The 21684-nt window shown below is 48.3% G+C and overlaps 2 protein-coding genes across 2 annotated transcripts in view; one reads left to right on the top strand and one right to left on the bottom strand.

Moving 5' to 3' along the window:
* The window catches only part of TRIM71 (tripartite motif containing 71), a 59666-nt gene extending 39189 nt beyond the window's left edge, over positions 1 to 20477 (bottom strand). Inside the window, exon 1 of the mRNA XM_029243845.1 lies at positions 19049 to 20477. Within this exon, the coding sequence (XP_029099678.1) occupies positions 19049 to 19912 (864 nt within the window). The 5' untranslated portion in view covers positions 19913 to 20477. The remainder of the gene's footprint in view (positions 1 to 19048) is intronic.
* A 322-nt stretch (positions 20478 to 20799) lies between these two features.
* On the top strand, positions 20800 to 21387 carry LOC114907577. Its single transcript, XM_029243295.1, has one exon. The coding sequence runs from the start codon at positions 20911 to 20913 to the stop codon at positions 21385 to 21387; it is 477 nt and encodes a 158-aa protein (XP_029099128.1). The 5' UTR covers positions 20800 to 20910.
* The last annotated feature ends 297 nt before the right edge of the window (positions 21388 to 21684 follow it).

Genomic DNA, 21684 nt, shown 5'->3' with positions numbered 1-21684 from the left:
TCCAGGGCCTCAGTAATGAAGTCTGAGGACAGACTGACGACTGCGAGGTTCTCTTTTGCTTTGAGGGCAGAGGTTTTTCCAAGGGTGACACCGCTCCCGTGGAAGTCCCCTTTCACCATCCCCAACCACAGGTTTTAAAGGGGGCCCAACAGCTCCCTGGAGCCTGTCTGAATTAACTCCGTAAACATTGGTTGAACATTTGCTTTGCAGATAAAGTTCTAATCACCAGGGGTCCTCAGCAAAGTGCTTTCCAGTTTTTCAGATGCCCTCAAAGGCTCCCAGGCCTTTCTTCCTGGAGACCACGACCGGTCCTTGCCCTCCAACTGAGTCCCCTCCCCACCTTCACTTCACTCTCGCTGCAAAAAAAAAAAAAAAAAATCATTTTCACGCCTTGTAGCCGGTTCTCGCAGTATCCAATCCTTACTCCGTCCCAGCTCGGCAACCTACTACTTCCTTCAGCAGCCCAGTTCTCACTGGGGGCAGACGCCAAACACCAGGAAAGAGGAGGAAGAGGGCAGAAACCAACTCTGGATCCTGACAGAGTCGGGCAGTCGAGGACCCCTCCCCCCACAGCAGCACTCAATGATCAAAGGACTCAACAGTTCTGCACACAGGATACAGCCTAAAACCAGGGGAAGGTGGTTCTGAATGACACTTAAAACAGCTGGTTCAGGGCAAGGAACTGCCCCCACCCCTAACCCCTAAGTGAAGCATCCTCTGGTAACAACTCAAAAGTTTCTAAGAAGCTCAAAACCAGAATTTTCTGAAAAGGAAGGCTCTTTGGGAATGGAAGCCACCAACCTGTCACCTCCAGTTGAGTTGGCAGGCCTGGGAAGCTATGATTCTCAGAAATGCTCAGGACCACAAGCCTAGACTCAAGGATAAGAACATTCTGAAGGACACCCAGGACGCTGGCACTCTGCTCGTAGGACTTCACTCCTCTACCGAGTTACCCTTTCCTGAGCCCTGGAAATTTTTTTTTTTTTTACACATAAGCATGTAATACCTAATCAAAAACAATTTAGTACTTTACATGTACATCATTCACCAGAATACCCCCAAATTCCCGGGCACTCTATTTCCCTGTATAGTGATGTAAGGGTCCCCAGAAGGCAACCTCTGTTCTGGTCCTTTGTGTCCTCAAACACCCGGAGAGAGCAGGCACATGGCCGGTGTTCAATGAGAAGTGTGTTGATTGAACGGAATTCACTTCCACATTTTCCGAGCAATCCTTGAGGAATTTGCCTCCCAGCAGGCAAGTGCTTGCTGGAAAACAATGTTCCCTGACCATTTGCATTGTGGCCCTGAAACAGCACATGTTTAAAACAGGAAAAGAATGGCGGGGGGGGGCTGGTGAAATCTGGGCCTTTGCAGAGGCCAAAATGCCTCAAAGGTAAAGATTTTAGGGCGTTTTACAGCTACCTCCACCTCAGCAATAAACCAGGACATCAGACATGGCAACTTTCCGTCATCAGAGACTCATTCACAACCAAAGGCCCATGTCTCACTCTAGTTTCCATAAATCCTCCCGAACACCCATGACCAGAGCAGCAGACCAAATTCTCCAGAGATTAGCACTGAAAGGTACTACAGCAAGGGAACTTTCTAGGGTGTCTTGATTATGATGGTGGTAGTATAGATGTATAACTTTGTCAGAAGTCACCATCAAAATGCATGCATAAAAATGAGTGCATTTGATTGTGCCTACACTACACCGCAATAAAGATGATAATGAATGAACAAACTGTATATTGCCATGCAAGGATGTGCTAGGCTATTAGATTTAAAAAAACAAAGCAAGATGTAGAACTACAGATGCAGTATACAAATATTTTCCCAACAAGTTCATTAACATCAGTGTGTGCACAATTAAAGATTAAATAATAGGGACTTCCCTGGTGGTCCAGTGGCTAAGACTCCGAGCTCCCAATGCAGGGGACCTGGGTTCAATCCCTGGTCAGGGAACTAGATCCCGCATGCCGCAACGAAGATCCCTTACACAGCAATGAAGACCCCACGTGCCACAACTAAGACCCGGTGCAGCCAAATAAATAAATAAATATTTTTTAAATGTTAAAAAAAAAAAAGATTATTAAATGATAAATACAGTCATAAAGGTAATGTTGCAGAAGCATAGGAAATGAGACCAATGATACACTCCAACCTCTTACCAGTAGTTACATCTGGGGAGTGGAATCAGCAAGTTGTGTATTTTTAGCTACTTAGCACTTGCCTGTGTTAAAATGACTACTTACTTCTCTTCCAGTTAAAAAGCCCAATGAAGATAAAAACCAAGCGGAGAAACGGCAGGTCTGTAGGGCCCTGCCCAGTAACTGGTACACAGTAGGCAACAGAGCAACACATGCTTAAACACTGACTGATGTGTAACAGGCCTACACCAAATCAAGCATTGCCACTTATCTGTTATCTATTTCCTTAGTAGCCACCAAACATCAAAGAGATTTTTCAGAGATCACCGGTATATGACCACAAAGCATGAACACTCAATATACATACATTAAACTGCAACCCAGTCGGCATTCACTGAGTACAGGCCTTAACACACGCTTCTCTTCCCCCCCAGTTAACAGCTGTATTCTTAACTGTTTCCCAGAATTGTACGGGTTCAGAGAAAAAGGGGAAATGAGACCATTCACTAACAGTCAGGACACCAGGCTCATCATTTGTTCTAGATAAAATTAGACCCCACCTCCTATGATACACTAAGAATGTATTCTAAGGTAGGATTAAAGATACAATATGTAGAGACAGTAGAAGACGATCATAAGTGGCAGTAAAATTTAAAATGTATAACAAGTTAAACTAAACTGAGGCAAGCCCAGGACTCTGAGAAATCCACTGCAACAAAGAGCCAGTACTCAATATTTTGGATAAAATGCCTACAAATTGATTTTTTAAAAACCCAGGAGGGGGCTTCCCTGGTGGCGCAGTGGTTGAGAGTCTGCCTGCCGATGCAGGAGACACGGGTTCGTGCCCCTGTCCGGGAGGATCCCACATGCCGCAGAGCGGCTGGGCCCGTGAGCCATGGCCGCTGAGCCTGCGCGTCTGGAGCCTGTGCTCCGCAACGGGAGAGGCCACAGCAGTGAGGGGCCCGTGTACCACAAAAAAAAAAAAAAAAAAACCAGGAGGGAGAGGCCCGGGAACCAAGGCAATTTGAGGAGGAAACCCAAATGGTCAATAAACAAAAAGACGCCCACCCCACAGTCATCGCAGAAATGCAAAGTAAGCCAACAGGACGAGCCATTTTTCTCCCATTAGATTGATGGCAACAAGGCCGGGTGGGGTAGGAGGAAATGTGGCTGGCGAGGAGGCAAATTAACAATTCAAATGTGCCTCTCCAGCATCTTAGCAAGTCCCCGGCTGGGGGAGAAGGGGGAGCCAGGGGGATCTTCCCTCCGGAAGCAACAAGTACACAAATTGATGGCAATGGCCGATGTAGAGAAAATCCCACATAAGGGAACAGCTAAATTAATTTCACACCTTGAATGCCAAGTTTGGAGCAGTAATGACTAGCAAAGTAAGGACAGGAAAAAGTACTACATGTTTTTAAAGACTGTATGTCTATACTCTGTGTGCGTGTGAATGGCTGTTAAGGTTTGGAAGAAAACACACTCAGATCACACACTTTGGGAAGAAGTAGGACTGGGGGTACACTTTAAAAATTTTTTTACAAAGATATTTATTACTTGCATAATTAAGTAAGGATTAGAGTTAAGTGGTCCAAGTTACTTCCTGGGAGGGAATACAGGTAGCCCTGAGAAAAATCTCAATTTTCCATTCATCCAGCAACTACAAACTGAAGATGGTGAAGGAAGGAAGGAAAGGTCAAATAAATAAAGTCACAGAGACATACATATTCAGAAAAATTACCACCCAAAATGACAAGTGCTGTGAAGTCTAAACAAGTCAGTTAAGGAAAAAACAAAAGTCAGTTAAGGAAAAAAAAACTTCTCAATGTTGTTAAAAGAACACAAATTTAAAACAAAATTGCTACCTCTTCCCCCTTTATAGCCCCTGTCAAGTGTTTGCAAATGTTCTATGGTTTGTATTAAGCACTCATTCATCCGTGTTCCTCTTTTGTGTTCACTGTGGCAAACCTATCCGCATTTAGCACCAAGAAGGGGTGAGACCCTCCCACAGTGAGTGACAACATTTTACAAGTGCCAACTGAAAGTCGAGGAGCTGAAATAAGAAGAGCCAGGCAGACAGGACAGGGATACCTCCCCCAGTTAGTTTTTTAGTTTTTTTTTTCTTAATCTGCTGAAACCACAGAATGTTATGCTCTGGATACTCTGGGCTCCCCCCATGCAACACCCCCTCATCTGCTGAAACCATAGAATGTTATGCCTTGGATACTCTGGCTCCCCCCCATGCAACAGCAACACCCCCTCCATCATGTTATACAAGCCAACATCGAGGACTCAACAGAGCCTGAAACTCAATCCTTTCTCCCAAACTAAGGCCCAATACCCCCTCCTCATCTTCATCATCTGATCTTACATGCTTTTAGATTTTATTCCCATTTATTTATCTATTGCTTTTCATGCATTTTTTTTCTGTTGTTGTTGTTTTGTTTTGTTTTTGGTGGAGAAGAAGAGAATTGGTTTTGCACCCCAACAAGCAAAGAAATGGAAAAAACCTTGAAAATAAATTCTGTGGGGCTAGAACAAATAGGCACTGATGAACATTAACTTCAGACAAATTCTGTGCTTGGTTCTGCAGTAAACACGATACAACCAATACAGGAAAAAAAAAAAAGGACCACTGATAGGAATGCTGAAAACAGCAAATGTGAAACACCATCCGTCCTTGTATGAGCAAGGGAAATGTTTGCTTTCCAACTTCAAAACTAGCTGCACACATAGAAGCATTTTCAGCCTGAGACGCCCAGATATATTCAGTGCCTTTCTTTGCATGTTTCTGTATGTTAGTTACTAACATTTCAATACAATTAACAACTATACCTCAGTTCTTGGATCTCAAGGTACGTCTGTCTTTTTACTGCACAATATACTTAAGGATGAATAAGATTACAAAATTAATAGATGTTGTGAACCCCAAATGTTGTCCACAAATTAACCGCTATCTCTTGCTAAGAGAGGATTTTTGCTATGCCTTCATAACTTGGTTTCCACTCATCACCATAAATATAAACTCAAACACAAAACCCCCTTTTCCCCAACTAACCTTCAGTTTAAAGTGGAGACACAAACCTAACTTCATTTACACTCCCTGGAGGCGATTCTTTCCAAAATTCCCTCAAAGCTCCAGATATTTGGGTTGGTCCATTGCTGATGAGAGCTATGCTTTTTTTATTTGCACCCATGTGGCTTTTTAAAAACCTGGTTAAATTGGTAAAATAAATTTTCCTCTTCGCATATTCCTCTAAATCTCTGAAAGCTCTGATAAAGCTAACAACAACAACAAAAAGGGAAATAAAAACTAAAGGGGGGCTTTCCTGGTGGCACAGTGGTTGGTTAAGAATCCACCTGTCAGTGCAGGGGACATGGTTTCGAGCCCTGGTCTGCAAGGATCCCACATGCTGCGGAGCAACTAAGCCCGTGCGCCACAACTGCGGAGCCTGCACACCACAACTACTGAAGCCTGTGCACCTAGAGCCCATGCTCAGCAACAGGGGAGGCTGCCGCAATGAGAAGCCTGCGCACCGCAACGAAGACTAGCCCCCCCTCACCGCAACTAGAGAAGGCTCACGCACAGCAACGAAGACCTAACGCAGCCAAAAATAAATGTAAATAAATAAATTTATAAAAGAAAAAAAAAGGAAATTTTTCTGAGAACTTATTAAAAATAAAGGGCAAGACTGGTGGGTGGCTGGCAGGTGCTTCCACTGCCCCCTGCAGCACTGTCCCCAAAGCAATTCCTTCCCTTTGAATTTCTGTCTTCACTTATATTTATTACTTTAGAAATTCTTTTATTGAAGTGGAGTTGATTTACAGTATCATGTTAGTTTCAGGTATACAGCACAAGGATTCAGTTATATATGTATATATACTCCTTTTCAGATTCTTTTCCCTTATAGGTTATTACAAAATATTGAGTGCTATACAGTAGGTTCTTGTTGTTCACTTATATTTATATATAGCACACATTGCAATTTTTCATCAGAAAATACCTCATTTGATTCTCAAAAAAAGACAGCCCTAGGCAGACGAATGCACATGTTACCATCCTATAGAGTGATGAGGAAACAGGAGGCACAAAGCCACACCCTTTTGCTGACAAATGTTCCTGATCAAAATGGAGGCTCCAGCAGAAGACAGTGACCACCAACACTCAACACAGCACTGCTCATATTCCAGGCATTAACATAAACAGTCACCATCGCCAAAAACAGGAAACACGAGTGCCCTCCAACTGGCGAATGTATAAACTGTGGTACATTTATACAGTGGAAAACTACTCAGCAACAAATAGGGAGGCACCACTGATTCCAGCGAATGCAGCTTGGCAAGTGGAAAAAGCCCGACTCAACACTGTCAGATTCATGACCTTCTGGAGAAGACAAAACCATAGGGCTGGAGAACAGGTAGAGGGCTACCTGAGGCTGGGGGTCGGAGCATTTGAGGTGATGGGATGCTCTGTACTGAGCATGGTGGTGAATCTTACAATGTGCGTACCTACCTCAATACACAAAAACGAATACCAAAAAATCAAAATAGGAAATCACCAGACTTGGTAAGAAGTGAGGCCTTCCCTCTCGGCCTAAGGTTCTGCAGCACAAACTGCTCCCTGAACTGCAGGACAAAGCCAGGGGGGTGGGGTGGGGGCAGGTCGTCCCAAAGGCCGAGGAGAGGAAGGGGAAGCAGGGAACGGAGCTCCTTCCTGCAGGGCCGAGGCTCCTCCCCTCACTCAAGATTATACCCATAATGGGCTGCACGGGTCTAGCTCACACCAGGGAGGTACCCACGGATGCCCCGGTGCACCAGCCTTTGGGGAAGGCAAGGAGAATCCCCCAATCCCAAACTGGTTGTGTAAGCTCCACAAAGAAAGGGATTCGGGGCTATTTTGCTCACTGCTCTTTCCCCAGGGCCTCCTGCTTTACACCAAATCCGATTTCATAGAAATTCAGGTCTGCTTACCTAGAAATTCTCTGCACTTGTTTCATTTTTATTTAAACTGTGTAATTACACAAACAAGTACGAAGAACATACATAGGTCTGGGAACAAAAAAGCAGCAGCCTCTCTTGGTAAGCACATACATGACTCAGAGAGCTGGAAGCAGGGCGTGGGCTATCCGTGGCTGGTGCAGCCTGCTGGCAAGTCAACAGCAAGCTGGGTTAGTCGAAGACTGGAAACACACTGACAGGAACGGCACTGCTAACTTTGGACACGTTCTGGTCCTCCTTAGCCTGAGGTCTCCCCCCGTATTTTCATGAAATTTTCAAATGGAATCAAGCACCAAGTGGTGCTGCCGGAGGAGTGGCCCAAGTGCGATTCCATCTTCCCAGCTGTGCTGCTTACTGAATTCTTATTGTCTCTCAGCTCGAACCCACCCTCCTGAGTAAACCACATCTCTGCTTTGCCCGCTGAATCCCTGTGACTCAGACAATAGGGGATGTGAGGGGGAGAAAGGCTTCGCTCTCTGCTGTCCTGCTTCCTGGGTGGTACCCTCAACAGACTTCTTACTCCAGCGTCATGGGTCCCTGGCCAGACCCACAGGTACCCTCCTATGTCTTAACAACTCCAACCTTTTCTCTTCCGATCTCCCAGCCCTTGGGTGGTAGCCGCTTCCCACAGCTGCTACTTCCCAGGTACCCAAGTGCTCTGCTCTCTCCTTGCACTGCAGCTTCTCAGTTAACTCAAATAACACTAACAATTCTTTACATTAAATGACCTGTTAAAGTAACTAAAGTGGCTCTGGCTCCAGACTGATATTTATTCCTTCTACGTATCAGTAACCACCCCCACTAAGAAGGATAAAAAAGGAGGGGATCCCTAAAAAACAGAACTATGAAATGACCCAGCAATTCCACTCCTGGGTAGATATTTGGAAAAAATGAAAATGCTAATTCAAAAAGATATGTCCACACTTATGTTCACAGCAGCACTATTTACAATACCCAAGATATGGAAGCAACCTAAGTATCTGTGAACAGATGAATGGATAAAGATGTGGAATAAATATACAATGGAACACTACTCTGACACAAAAAAGGAAATTTTGGCACTTGCAGCAATGTAGATGGACCTAGAGAATACTATGCTTAGTGAAATAAGTCAAAGACATCCGTTATTCGTGGAATCTAAAATATAAAACAAATGAATAGCAAAACAGAAACAGACTTACAGACATAGAACACAAACTAGGGACTTCCCTGGCCAGTCCAATGGTTAGAGACTTCATGCTTCCACTGCAGGGGGCACAAGTTTGATCCCTGGTGGGGCAACTAAGATCCCTCCCACAGCAGTGAGGCAAAAAAAAAGAACACAAACTAGTGGTTACCTGTGGGGAGAGGGAAGTGGGTAGGGGCAAGATAGGGGCATGGGATTAAGAGGTACAAAGTACTATGTATAAAATGGATAAGCGACAAGGATATACTGTACAGTAGAGAGAATTATAGCCTTTATTTTGCAATAACTTTTAATGGAATATAACCTAAAATACTGAATCACTATGCTATACACCTGAAACTAATATAATATTGTAAATCAACTATCCTTCAATTTAAAAGGGGGTGAGGGGACCCTAACACCTTTCTTAGGGATGCTGAAAGGAAAAATTAGATAAAAGATCAAGACTGCAGGCCCTCCTCTAGAGTCAATCCAATGCAGGCTCCTTGAAACCACTCCTGCCTTTCTTCCATCTTCGACCTAAAATCCCACCATTCTCCAAGATTCATCTTAAACTCCTCTCTTCCAACCCAAACTCATCTCCCAGTCAGAACCTCCGTTTAGATGCCACAAGCTTTTAACACTTATATTTCCTCTGGTAATGTAAATGCGACCATATATAAAGTAGCCACCCAGGAAGGTAAGAATCCCCCTTCCCCATCAACTACTTTCTTCCAGTTCTGTCTTCCCAGTAGACTAACCAACCACAAGGCTCCAGCATCCTCAGCAAGGAGCGTAATTCCTAGCAGAAAACAGACATTCAAATATTTTGATGACAAATCTTAACACATCAAGTCCTGTCAGCAATGAGAAACCGCCCAAATTATTTCATGGTATCAAATATTGCTTGGCCATCAACCAGGAAGTATTTTTTAAAAAAGGATAAGCAACATTTAATTTCATGAAGAAGGAATTTTACCTGTTTGGCTGAAACTTGCGGGAAAAACTGAAGCCAAATTTTTTTTTCAGGAGACTCACACAGTTATGTACATGTATATTGAAACAAATTTTTCTAACTCCTTCTTCCAAGCATCTTCGTATAAATCATAACTCCCCTCCACAAATAGGTCTCTAATACTACTCCTACCATTTCCACCTGAAAGGTTAAGTGACTTGTCCAAGGTCACACAGCTACTTCCGCGTAACACCAGGCTGTGAACCCAGGTCTTCTTACTCTAAAGCTCATGCTCTTGTCTTTACATCAAGAATCTACAAGCATTTTCCCATTTACTGTTCCCCTTTTAATCCCCCAACTACATAACGTGAGAGAGAACATTTCCAGGGCATTCTGTGGCTTGAAAAGGAAGAGATCTCCTTTGTTTCTGGCAAAGGGATCAAGGCAGCATCACGAGCATATTCTAATTAAACCCAACTTGCATCACCACTGAGAACCAGCAACCTGGCAACATCTTTCTCGAATTGGTCCGTAAGTCCACTAACATCAACCAAGGCCAGATCTGGTGTAAGAGCCCCACCAGTGCCAGAGTAGCTTCTCTGAAGTGCTGGGGCCACAGGGCAAGAGTACTGGGGCAAGGGCGGGTGGGAGTCTCCACTGCCTGAGATCACGGAAGAACAGGCCTACGTTAGAGGTTGGCTGACAGAGGAAGTACCCTTCTCACTTTGATACTGTAGAGATCTGCTATGAGACAGACATTATTTCAAGAGACTAATTAAAACTCAAGGCCTCGGACTTCCCTGGCGGTGCAGTAGTGAAGAATCCACCTGCCGATGCAGGGGACACGGGTTCAAGCCCTGGTCCAGGAAGATCCCACATGCCACGAAGCAACTAAGCCCATGAGCCTCAACTACTGAGCCTGTGCTCTAGAGCCCGCGAGCCACAACTACTGAAGCCAGCACCCCTGGGAGCCCATGCTCTGCAACAAGAGAAGCCACCACAATAAGAAGCCCGTGCACCGCAACAAAGAGTAGCGAGTAGCCCCTGCTCACCACAACCAGAGAAAGCCCGCGCGCAGCAACAAAGACCCAATGCAGCCAAATAAATAAATATATATATATATCCCCCCCAAAAAAAACCTCAAGGCCTCTTCCTTGCTAAATCATTGTTCTGATAATACTTCGCATTAAGTTCATTCTGGAAGGAGAAGTAGTCACGGTAATGATGGTCACACTCACTTTTGCCAAGAGACCATACTGTGGCCCATTTGTAATTACCTGTGTGCTATTTAATTTTCTCCTTAATAACTTAAAAAGACCAAAAACAAGATAAAACACAAGAAGCTAAAGATTCAAGCAAAAAATTTAATATTAAACATCAGACTTGGGCTTCCATGGTGGCGCGGTGGTTAAGAATCTGCCTGCCAATGCAGGGGACACAGGTTCAAGCCCTGGTCTGGGAAGTTCCCACATGCCGCAGAGCAACAAAGCCCGTGCACCACAACTACTGAAGACCGCGTGACTAGAGTCCGTGCTCCACAATGAGAAGCCCGTGCACCGCAATTAAGAGTAGCCCCCGCTCGCTGCAACTAGAGAAAGCCTGCGTGCAGCAAGGAAGACCCAACGCAACCAAAAATAAATTAATTTTAAAAAAATCAGACTTCTATGAACTAGTTTCAAAAAAAATAATAAATTTGCCAAATATTGTATATGAATAGTAGGGGAGTTCCCTGGTGCTCTAGTGATTAGGATTCCAGGCTTTCACTGCCATGGCCTGGGTTCAATCCCTGGTCGGGGAACTGAGATTCCACAAGCTGCACAGCACAGCCACAAAAAAAATTTTTGTTTTAATTTTTAATTAAAAATTTTAAAAAATAAAAAATAACTAGCAATGTGAAAAGAGTGCTAGACTAGGCAAGTTCCTGCTTAAGTCATTTCATCACCCCAGCCTGTCTCCCCATTTGTAAAGTAGCAGTTTTTCTATGATGATTTAAGGCCTTTCTTGTGATAACTGAAGTTTCCTCTTCAGGAACACCTAAAACACACACCTGACAACACCGTGAAATTAAAGCTTATAAAATATTCCAGTCCCTGAAATCAGACTGTTCCCTTGAGCAAGTTGATCCATTTCCTTGAAATGTCATGGTGCCAAAAAAGATCAAGTCTTTAAAGATTAATGGTTGTCAAATACATCATATAAAATGTGAACAGAAACAGTGGCCTTCCATCTCTAAAAAAAAAAGCTGAGGGCATTGATGTAGCCTCTAAACACAGTTGTGCCCATCTTTTCCCATAGGCTCGGGGAGCCCTATAACCCTAAGATGGTCTAGACCAGAAGTTAAAGTTGAGGTCCAGTTTTTCTAAGGTGAAACAAGTTTTATGCATGTTTCTCCAGTTCACTTTGCATCACCTGAAAGAATCACTACATCCTTCCGTTTAGATCATAGTAAACTGACAGAAGCCACAATTTCCAACACTGACATTAGTTTTCTTCTACAGCATCCCCTCTGGGGGGAAGAGGGGTGGGGTGAGGAGTCTGCTGCAATACTCAACAGTTTATTAATAAAAGCTATTACAAACCACAAGGTCCTACTGTATAGCACAGAGAACCATATTCAGTATCCTATGATAAACCATAATGGAAAATATATTAAAAAAAGAATATATATATGTATAATTGAATCACTTGGCTGTACAGCAAAAATTAACATGTTGTAAATCAACTATACTTAAATTTTAAAAATTCTTAATTAAAAAAAAAAAAAACCTGGGACTTCCCTGGTGGCACAGTGGTTAAGAATCCGCCTGCCAATGTAGGAGACACGGGTTCAAGACCTGGTCCCGGAAGATGTCACATGCCACAGAGCAACTAAGCCCGTGCGCCACAACTACTGATGCCGGTGCGCCTAGAGCCTGTGCTCCGCAACAAGAGAAGCCACCGCAATGAGAAAACTGCACACCACAACAATGAGTAGCCCCTGCTCGACGCAACGAGAGCCCAACGCAGCCAAAGATAAATAAATAAATTTATAATAAAACAAAACAAAAGCAAAGCAAAGCTATTATAAGTGTTTACAATTGGCTTCTACTGTGCTACAGACTCTTTAAATATGTTAACTGGAATCCTTAACACTGCAAAGTGTTACAGATGAGAAAACTAACGCAGAGCAAGAAATCTCAACCTAAAACCACACTGCCTAAATGCTTAAGTAAAAATAAAGCTATATAAACAGACAGCATTAATAAGAAATACCACAAAACCATTATCCCAACTCCTACTAAAACTTCCTTTACCATATCCACTTTTCTGCTCAACACTTACCCAGTACAAGCCTACAGATGATCCTAAGAGAAAGATCTCCCTCTGACATTGATCTCAAAGAGAGGCAGACGGCACAGAACAAAATCTGCGGATGTGGTCTATATAAACACACCATAATCATGAGTGTTGACACAACCTATTCACAATTCTCATTTTTTAAACACCTGTGCTGAAGATGTTCTATCAGATCCATATTTAGCAGCAAAATCTCCATGTGCATACTTTTTAGTAGAAGAACATCTTTATAACTATCCCAATTAGCCAAAGACATTAAAGAAATCTGCAAACTCCACTGGCATTTCAACAAGGCTAGATAGAAGGAAATGGCTGCCCGAACTTTCCAGAAGCAACAATAACAACTAAGGATACAGTTGCTGACAGATGTTTGACAGAGGCTGGGCAGGGGGGTTTCCAAAGCCCACTCAGGGACCCTCAAAATTCACAAGATGTGGGAGCCATGAGGGGAGCCCTCAGTTGACACAACTGACCTGACCCACTTCATTGTCTTGTGCCCACTGCTCGGTTTCATTCAAATCCCATTTATATATATATATAAAAAAATCCCATTAACGATGACAGAATGTGCAATTTTGCACAAGCCTGTTGGATAAACAATCACAATCAAGAAAAGCCTGTCAGATAAATAATCACAATCAAGAATTGCACCCTTGGGACTTCCCTGGCGGCACAGTGGTTAAGAATCTGCCTGCCAATGCAGGGACACGGGTTCAAGCCCTGGTCCGGGAAGATCCCAAATGCCACGGAGCAACTAAACCCGTGCGCCACAACTACTGAGCCTGCCGCTCTAGAGCCCGCGAGCCACAACTACTGAGGCCGCATGACACAACTACTGAAGCCCACGCACCTAGAGCCCATGCTTGCAACAAGAGAAGCCACTGCAATGAGAAGCCCACGCACCGCAACAGAGTGGCCCCCGCTCACCACAACTAGAAGAAGCCCACTCACAGCAAGGAAGACCCAACGCAGCCAAAAATAAATTAATTAATTAATTTTTAAAAATTGGCCTGATGTCTTCGGATTAAATATGAATCTCTCAAAATTTCAGGTGGGTGTTAGTGGGAGATTAAACCCAGGCATTAGGGGTCTTCCCCTGTTTCATTCCACCATACCTTCAAAGCCAACTGTAAGCCAACTATCTAAAACATGAACGAAACTGGAGATGCAATCTGAAGAGGCAAGGAATTACACTGGAATAGGGTTTAAGCCGAAGTTTCAGATGTAAATTGCCCACGCTCACCCCCCCACCCCTCCCAATTCTTCTGTTAACAAGCCAGAGTCTTGTCAATCAAAACAGTCAATCTGGTTTCAGTCAACTAGGTTTGTGGGTACAGACAAAACCTCAAAGGGAGAAGAATAATTTAGTATTGAAGAAGCAGTAGGTCACATCAACTGAAGAGGAAAGATGGCTCAAGCCTCCTCCTGTAAGTCACAAAGCTTGAAAGGTCAAAGAACGAGGAACAGAGTGGCTGCAGTGGTGGCACCTTTTGCTCCCTTCAGGCAACTGTAATTCTTTATCCGCTCTCTTCCAAAATAAGAGAGATGGCACAAACAGCCTTAGTGAGTCAAGCCTTCAACTCTTTGTCAGTGTTATGGGGAAAAGGGGGAGGAAACGCTACTTTGAAACCGCCTGCATGGTAGAATTCTTCTCAACCTTTCGCTTAAGTGTCAAGAAGAATGACATCGAAATGGTCCTTTATTAGCTAAGAATGAATACATCTGAAATAAACCTTGCCCTGTGTGAGGAGCTGGCGAGTAAGCAACCCATGTGACTTCAGTTAGCACCAAAGGAAATAAAATTTGGAGGGGATTAAATTTCAGAGCTATATAGAATTATCAAGTAAATTAAAATTCCTCATAATCAGAAAAACTTATAAAACCCTTTCTTCTGGCAAACTACCTCAAAAACAAAAGCATTTTAACCATTTCACCTCCTCATTTAAGGCTTCCTCCAAAACTAACTCCCTTTCTATATATGCACAGAATTTTTTAAATGAAAACATAAAAAGCCAAACAGTTGTGTTCAAAATTTTACATGTTAGGAGAAACTAGAAAACTACACATTTTAATGTTGGTTTTAGTGACCTGAAATATGTTTTAAAATTACATATGTGTGCATTTTCTTCTTTTTTTTTAATTGGCTATGCCTCGCAGCTTGTGGGATCTTAGTTCCCCAACCAGGGATTGAACCTGGGCCCTCAACAGTGAGAGCATGGAGTCCTAACCACTGGACTGCCAGGGGATTCCCCACTCATCAAGCATTTTCTTAATTCAACAGATTTCAATCTACAAACATCCACCTGCTGAACTAGATTCAAAGCAGGAACCTCCAATTATTTCCAAGGTATGGAAAATTTGGTTTTCTGGTGAATAGGTGAGATGTGTGTGCTATGCAGACACACATCTACCTAGTCCTATAGAACGGGTTGAAGATGGGGCACAGAAACAACTAGAATGCACATTTCGACTCACTTTTTCTCTCTTGTCCTTAAAAAAAAAAGGCTCTTGCTATAAATTTTACAATGTACAAAACACACACCTATTATTTTAAAACATACACTGAGTATGCATGCCTGAAAAAGCTTAGACTCTGGGAATGCAAAATAAAATACATTGGTGCCAATACTGGTACAATCCCCATTTACAGGAACTCATTCAAAATAAGATACAAGAATTCATTCCACAACCAATTATTTTAGGCAGCAAACCGTCTTCCTCAGTGGTTTGAGGCTGATTTTTTGAGAGTGGTTTCCTGGGGAAAGATAGTCTTCCCCCGCAAGCCTAGGATGTCTCAATACTTAGGGTCACACTGGATTGGAATTCTAGAACCTATATTTCCAGGGAGTGAAAATAAATTGTATTAGCACCTACACCCCATTTTCCATACAGGACACTCAGGAAAATCCACCCCCCCCCCCCCCCCCCTAACGGGGAACAATACTGCCATCCTCGAGCTACAAAATATCCCTCGGCTCAAGATGGCAACTGGGTCACCACCGCCCCCCCTCGGCCACCCCCGCCAGTTGACAGGGCCTTTCCCGGGGACCGGAACAGGCTCAGACCCCACTCGGCTTCTCGCCATTTACAGAATCCTACCGCCCGACCTCTAAACACACACACCCCCTTTCTGCTTCCAGTGTCGCCTCCAAGGCAGCCAAGGGCTCACATCCCACGTGCAATTAACACATTAAAAGGCACCTCGTGAAGGTGGGAGCAGCGCGCTCCAGTCCCACTCAACTACCTAAACTCTCCCCCCACCAGATGCGTGCAGACCCCGTCTCGGCCCCGCCGCCTCCCGCTCGCCGACGCGGGCTCCGGGCCGGCCGGGCTGGGGCTGACCCACTGCCGCGGCGCCTCCGTCCGCCTCTCCCAGGCCCCGCGGGAGGCGCGCGGCCAGCGGTCAGGAGCGCGGGCCCCCAATTCCCGGCCTGGCTAACCGTGGGCCTCGGCGCCTGCAGGCCTTTCGGACTGACCACCAAAGCGAAAAACCCAAACTCTGTTTTTTAAATGGACCAAATACAGAGTGGCAGCAAACAACCCTCACCATTCCGTTGGAAAACCCAGCTCCCTCCTTTTAGATTTTAAAATTAAGTTTTAAACCAGTGGTCAGAACACCACCTTGTCAGTCCTGAGGGGCCATTTCCGGGGGGGGTGCGGGGAATGCTTAGGAAAGCAGTCTGGGAAGAGACCCTACCGGCTGCTTCCCGCACCCCTAGGTGGCCAACTGTCGGAGGCACCCTCCTTAAAATTAAAGGGGAAGAGCCAGGCGTCGGGGCCCTCTTCCCAAGGTCAGGTGGCATTAGTCACCATCAGGCAAGGGCTCCCTGAATTATTTAATTGAGCCTGTTGACCCGGGAGGCAACTCAGTGAAGGAGCACGTTTCAAAAACTGAAGTAGAGTGTACCTACTGTAAAACACATGGATTTAGGCATCCAGTCCGTCACAATCCAATAGAGAACAGGACGATAGTCCTCCACATTGCCTTCAGTCTCCTTTTCCCAATCCGAAGAATGGTTTTTTAAAGCAACAATATTACTAAACTGTGAAGGATCACTCCCTCGGAAGGAAACGAAGAATTTAGGCCGTGGGTGGGATCACTTCTGTGAACCTGGTGCTTTCCCTCCCAACACTTGACTTCTCCATTCACAGCATTGGTTTGTCCCTTTAAACTTAAATTCCCTAACATTCCAAATGCAGGAACGATTAAAGAGATCTAACAACTGTTTTCCAAGTTTTCTTCTTTTAATGAAAAACCAAGAAGGGGAAGTAGAATTTTGCTCAAAACTGAGCAAATGTCATGTTTTGAAAGGATAGTTGGTCTAACAGTGTAATATCTTAGTGCCTTTGCCAAACAACTTCAGCCTAGTATTGCACACGTTAAAAAAAAATCTAAATGTTCAGGGCATCCAGGTACCTCCCAGGGTGAGGGGTGCGACACTTCACACGCTCCCATACCGTTTGAATGGTTTAATAATTTAAAAAGTGTATAAACCTTTTACAAGTGTGGCAACACTGAGCATCTACTGTTTTAACCCAAATAAAACGTATGTGGATCTTTAACTGGGAATATAAATAAAACCTGACATTTAAACTCAACTGCTGGGAGGGAGGGTTCAATCAACGCCCCTGCCAGGAGGGAAATTGTGGCGGATTCAAGCGGCCCTCTCCCTCCCCCCCTTCCCCTCCCCCTCGACGCTAATCTTCCCGGCAAATTGGCTCCCTCTTTCCATCCCCGGGATTCGGATCAGTATTTAACTCAATCCATTTTTGAAAGAACCTACTAGACACATTCAGCCATGAATGTGGGAAAACTTTAAAGATGAGTCCATTCAAAGCTTAAAAAAGGAAGGAAAAGAATAGCTGCCCCTTAGGCTTCATACCGAGAAAGAAACTTTTAAAATGAGGCGTCCACAACAAGTAGATTAGAATTTCAACTTTTTTCCAATAGAAGAAGCCGGCTTAAGGCCAGCAGGCAATAGCTCCGCCCTCCTCCCCAAATAACAGGTTAGGCGTGGAAAAGGCTGCGCTCGGCAAGCCTCAGCCGCGTTCGGAACGAGCACGCCCACTCCACCTAGCACGCAGCCAACTCGCACCAGGAGCCGTCTCCTGCCCGCGCCCAAGGCAAGGCTAGCACCAAGTCTCACAAAGGGGCTACAGGTAGCATTAAGTCACTGACCCTCTCAGCAGAGGCTGAGCCTCAAAGCTTCTGGCCCCGTCCTCCAGTGGGTTCGGGTGAGTGTAAGGTGGCACAAGATGTGAAAAATAAGCAAGAACGGTTTATTCAACAAACAGCCAAAAGAGCCAAATAAGCTCAAAGGCTGCCGTGCAGCCCGCGGACTCTGCGCCCCCGGTTCGAGCCGCGTGCAGCTTGGGTCGGCTTGTTTTCCATGAAAAGTCGAGCCCCAGGTTGAACGGGGTGGGGACACCTCCCAACCAGGGAAACCGGTTCCCGCAGAGATCGAAGCCGGGGCAGGCGGGGGCGGCCCAAGGACTTCCAGCTGGGTGAGGGCAATGGGCAAGGCCCCCCGATTCCGCTGCTCCCGGTGCAGCGGTGGGCCCACGAGGCCGAAGGGCGATTCCATACAAGGGAGGTTCAGGGGCCAGAACACGCTTTTTCCACGGTGCGGGAACAGAACCGCGGAAGGCTGTTCTTACTCCATACAAGGAGGCAACGACTGCCACGATGTCCCAACAAAAACCACAATCCTCCCCTCACAAGCGCGCACGTGGAAACCAGGTCTACACGCGCAAGCGCACCCCACACTCACCCACACGACCATCTCCTCCTGGCTCATGCCCTACTTAAAAGCAACAATCGACGAGTTTTACAAACAAAAATAAGGGGAAAAAAAGCTAAAGGAGAACCCTCAGCATGCTGGGAGGCCTCTGGTGTGCCCGCACAAGGAGACCACGTCTACACATACACACGTTTCCATCTCATGTCTTACTTAAAACAATAGCCTGCACGCTTTGTCAAACAGGAATGAGGAAATCAAAGTCCCTAAAGAAGAGGGGGTGTCTCCAACCTCGGGAGCCGTCGGAGGGCAGAGGAGGGACCCTCGCACACCGAGGCCAGGTCTACACAGTCGCAGACAACTACCTCTTCCCAGCTCATGCCTAACTAGAGACAGCGGATGCCACATTTTGCCGAAAAGAAAATTGGATACGGAAGCGGGGGACTCTAAGTTTTGGGACCCCTCGCAGCCCGCACACAGAGGCCAGGTCTTCTCCACACACACTTCCCGGGTCAGGATCTGCTTGGGGCAGCGGCTGCCGCGTAACCAAAAGAAAAACGAGAAATCCGGAAGGGAGAGGACCCCCTCCCCTTGCTGGGGGGCCTGCCCGGATGCCCGCACGAGCACCCACGCGGCTCCCCGGGTGCCAGACCCGCGCCCCACGCCGCCCGGCCGCAGCCCCCGCGGGAGCGGCCCCCGAACTCACCTCGTCGTCGTGGTGCTGGCAGAAGCCGAGGCGCTCGGGGAAGACCGAGAGGATGGAGAAGGGCGCGCCGGGGAAGGGCGGCCCGAGCCCGAGCTGCTGCGCCGCGGCGGCAGCGGCGGCGGCTGTGGGGCCAGGCGGGCCGCGCTCGATGTAGTGGTCCTTGGTAAGGCGCACGCGCTGGTGCGCGCGGACGCAGTTGTCGCACAGGTGCTCCTGGCAGTCGAGGCAGCGCGACGAGGCCGCGTTGCCCTCGTCGCAGGAGCTGCAGCCGTGAGGCCGGCGCAGCAGCAGCGCCGACGGGGAGGCCGCGGGGCCGCCGGGCGCTGAGCGGGGCGGCGCGGGCGGCTGCGGCGCTGGCGGGAGTGGCGGCGGCGCCGAGGCAGAAGCGCGCGGGTGCGCGTGGTGCGCGTGGTGTCGGTGGTTGCTGTGGCCGCCCGCGCCCGCCGCGGCGCCGGCCCGCCCGTTCTTGGGCGGCGGCTCGTCAGCCGTGGCCACCACGGCGTCGAGCAAGTTACTGAGCAGGAAGGCGGACGAGGGCAGCGCGTCCATGCCCGCCGCCTCGGCCAGCACGACCTTCTGGTCGCACACAGGGCAGCGCAACTTGAGCGGCTCTCCCGGCGCGCCGCCGCCCGCCGCCGGCAGCCGGTGCGCCTCGAGGCACTGGCGGCAGAAGGCGTGCAGGCAGGGCAGGACGTGTAGGCGGCGTGCCGCAGCCCCGGGGCCCCCGCCGCCGCCCCCCGACGACGTGGACGTCTGCGAGGACGACGACGACGACGACGAGTTGGAGGAGAGCGGCGCCGGAGAGCCGCACATCTCCTTGCACAGCAGGCAGATCTGGAAGTCGGTCTCGGAGAACGAAGCCATTTGCAACCAAGCCCGGAGGAGGGAGGAGACCAGAGAGGAAGAGGAGGAGGAGAGGAGAGCGCGGACAAGGAGGGTGGGGGAGCCGCCGACTCACTCAGAAAAAGGCATCAATTAGGCCTGCGATCCAGGAGCCGGCACCAGAGCGGCGCGGCCCGCTCGGCCTCGCCGCGTCCGGCCCGCGCGCTGCCACCCCCGACGCTGCGGGCATTAAATGCCACTCTCCGGAGGCGACACAGATTCCTCCCGGAAAAGGACGCGGGGGCCGCGTGCTTTCCCGAAGCGGGAGCGCCGGAACAAGTCCCGACACGCGAGGGGCGAGCGGGGGCAGGGAGGTCAGAGGACTCCCTGGAGCAGCTGTAGCTTAGCTTCTCGCCAGCCGAGGGGAGTCCCCCCAAGTCGAGTCCGCTGTGCAATCCCAGTCCCGGCGGGAGAAGCAAAATTTGGTTCGACGAGTATTTGGTGCGTGGCTTTTCTTTAAACGGATTTAGTCTCTTCTTGGGACAGGAAAGCTCCCCCAAACTACTAAAGGCGGGAGCGGCGCGATGCCGAGCCCGTGTCCCCCCGAGCGACGCCGACCGCCCCGCCGCATGACGCGGCGGCCAGGGGCTCCTGGGTGGCCCGGCGTGCGGCGCTCCGGGCTTGCGCACGGCCCGGCGCGGCCTCCCTGCAGGGCGGTCGGCCCCGCCGCAGCTGCAGCTAGTGGGAGCCCGCTGCGGCCGCACGCGTGTAGTACGCACGCGCGCCCCACGCGCCTCGAGTCTCCCGCGCGCCCGCCGAGCCCGGCCGCGCTGCCGGCGCTTAACACGCACGCGCGCCCCACGCGGCCCTGGGCCCTCTTGCCCCCGCCTCGCCGGGCCTGGGCGCCTCCAGCGAGCTCCTTCTCCGGTTTAGCCGCGCCGTAACGCGGGACCACAGGTCCCCGCGGGCCGTCGTGAATTATTCATCGGCAGGAAGATATTAGATGTACCCGCTGCCCGCTCCGCGCGAGCCGTCGTGCAATGCTATCCGAGCTCCGCGCGCGCCCCGCGCCCCTCCTCCTCCTCGCGTCCGTCCTCTCTGAAACCTTGGCAGCGAAGGGGGATCACATTTCCTTTGTCATCGGGCCATTTCGCCCTCGCGTTGGTCCCCCCCCTCCGATCCCGAGCCGCGGGGACGGAGCCTCCACCGGGGCGCGCCGGAATCAGTGGAACCGGCAATGGCCCAGCGCGGTGAGCTCGGGAGCCGCGTGGTCAACGCCGCCGGCCCGCTCCCGCGTCATCTTCTTTCTGAAACGAGTCGCCGAGCAAGACTCGGGTGGCCCCGGCAGCGCTGCTGCGCCTACCGGGCTTTGCTCGCGCCTTGCGCCCTGGCCTCCTGGGGCTTTGAACAACTCCCCAATTCGGGTTGCCTGCGTGCACGCGCGCGCGTGCCCCCTCTTTCTCTGCTTTGCCGCCTCTTCCTCCTCCTCCTCTCAGTACGCTGGATATTGGGACTGATCGGAATTCGGAATCCTTTTAATCTCCAAAGGAGCAAACTCACTTCCGCCCGAGTGCTGGGAGGGGGCTGGGGGAGGGGACACAGGGGAGGGGGTTCCAGGCAAACAGGAAACATTAGCCCTCTCGGCACGGCTCGCTTTTGTGTGCTCCCTCCCTCCTCCCTCCAACCTCCTCCCTTCTCCGGGCCGCAGGGGAGATGAACGCCCCCGGGCTTCAGTGTGACGACCTTTGAAACCTTCCGAGCGAGGAGTGGAGAGCGACTCTTCCGTTTATTTAAAAAAGAAAAGATTTCATTCT

Source organism: Monodon monoceros, unplaced genomic scaffold (genome assembly GCF_005190385.1).
Source record: "Monodon monoceros isolate NGI ecotype Baffin Bay Population unplaced genomic scaffold, NGI_Narwhal_1 Super_Scaffold_3, whole genome shotgun sequence".
Classification (NCBI taxonomy): Eukaryota; Metazoa; Chordata; class Mammalia; order Artiodactyla; family Monodontidae; genus Monodon; species Monodon monoceros.
This window is presented reverse-complemented; position numbering and strand designations above follow the sequence as displayed.

Bases quoted from the DNA above. Each gene is read 5' to 3' on its own strand.
- LOC114907577 (XM_029243295.1), top strand. From the start codon at position 20,911: ATGCTATCCGAGCTCCGCGCGCGCCCCGCGCCCCTCCTCCTCCTCGCG.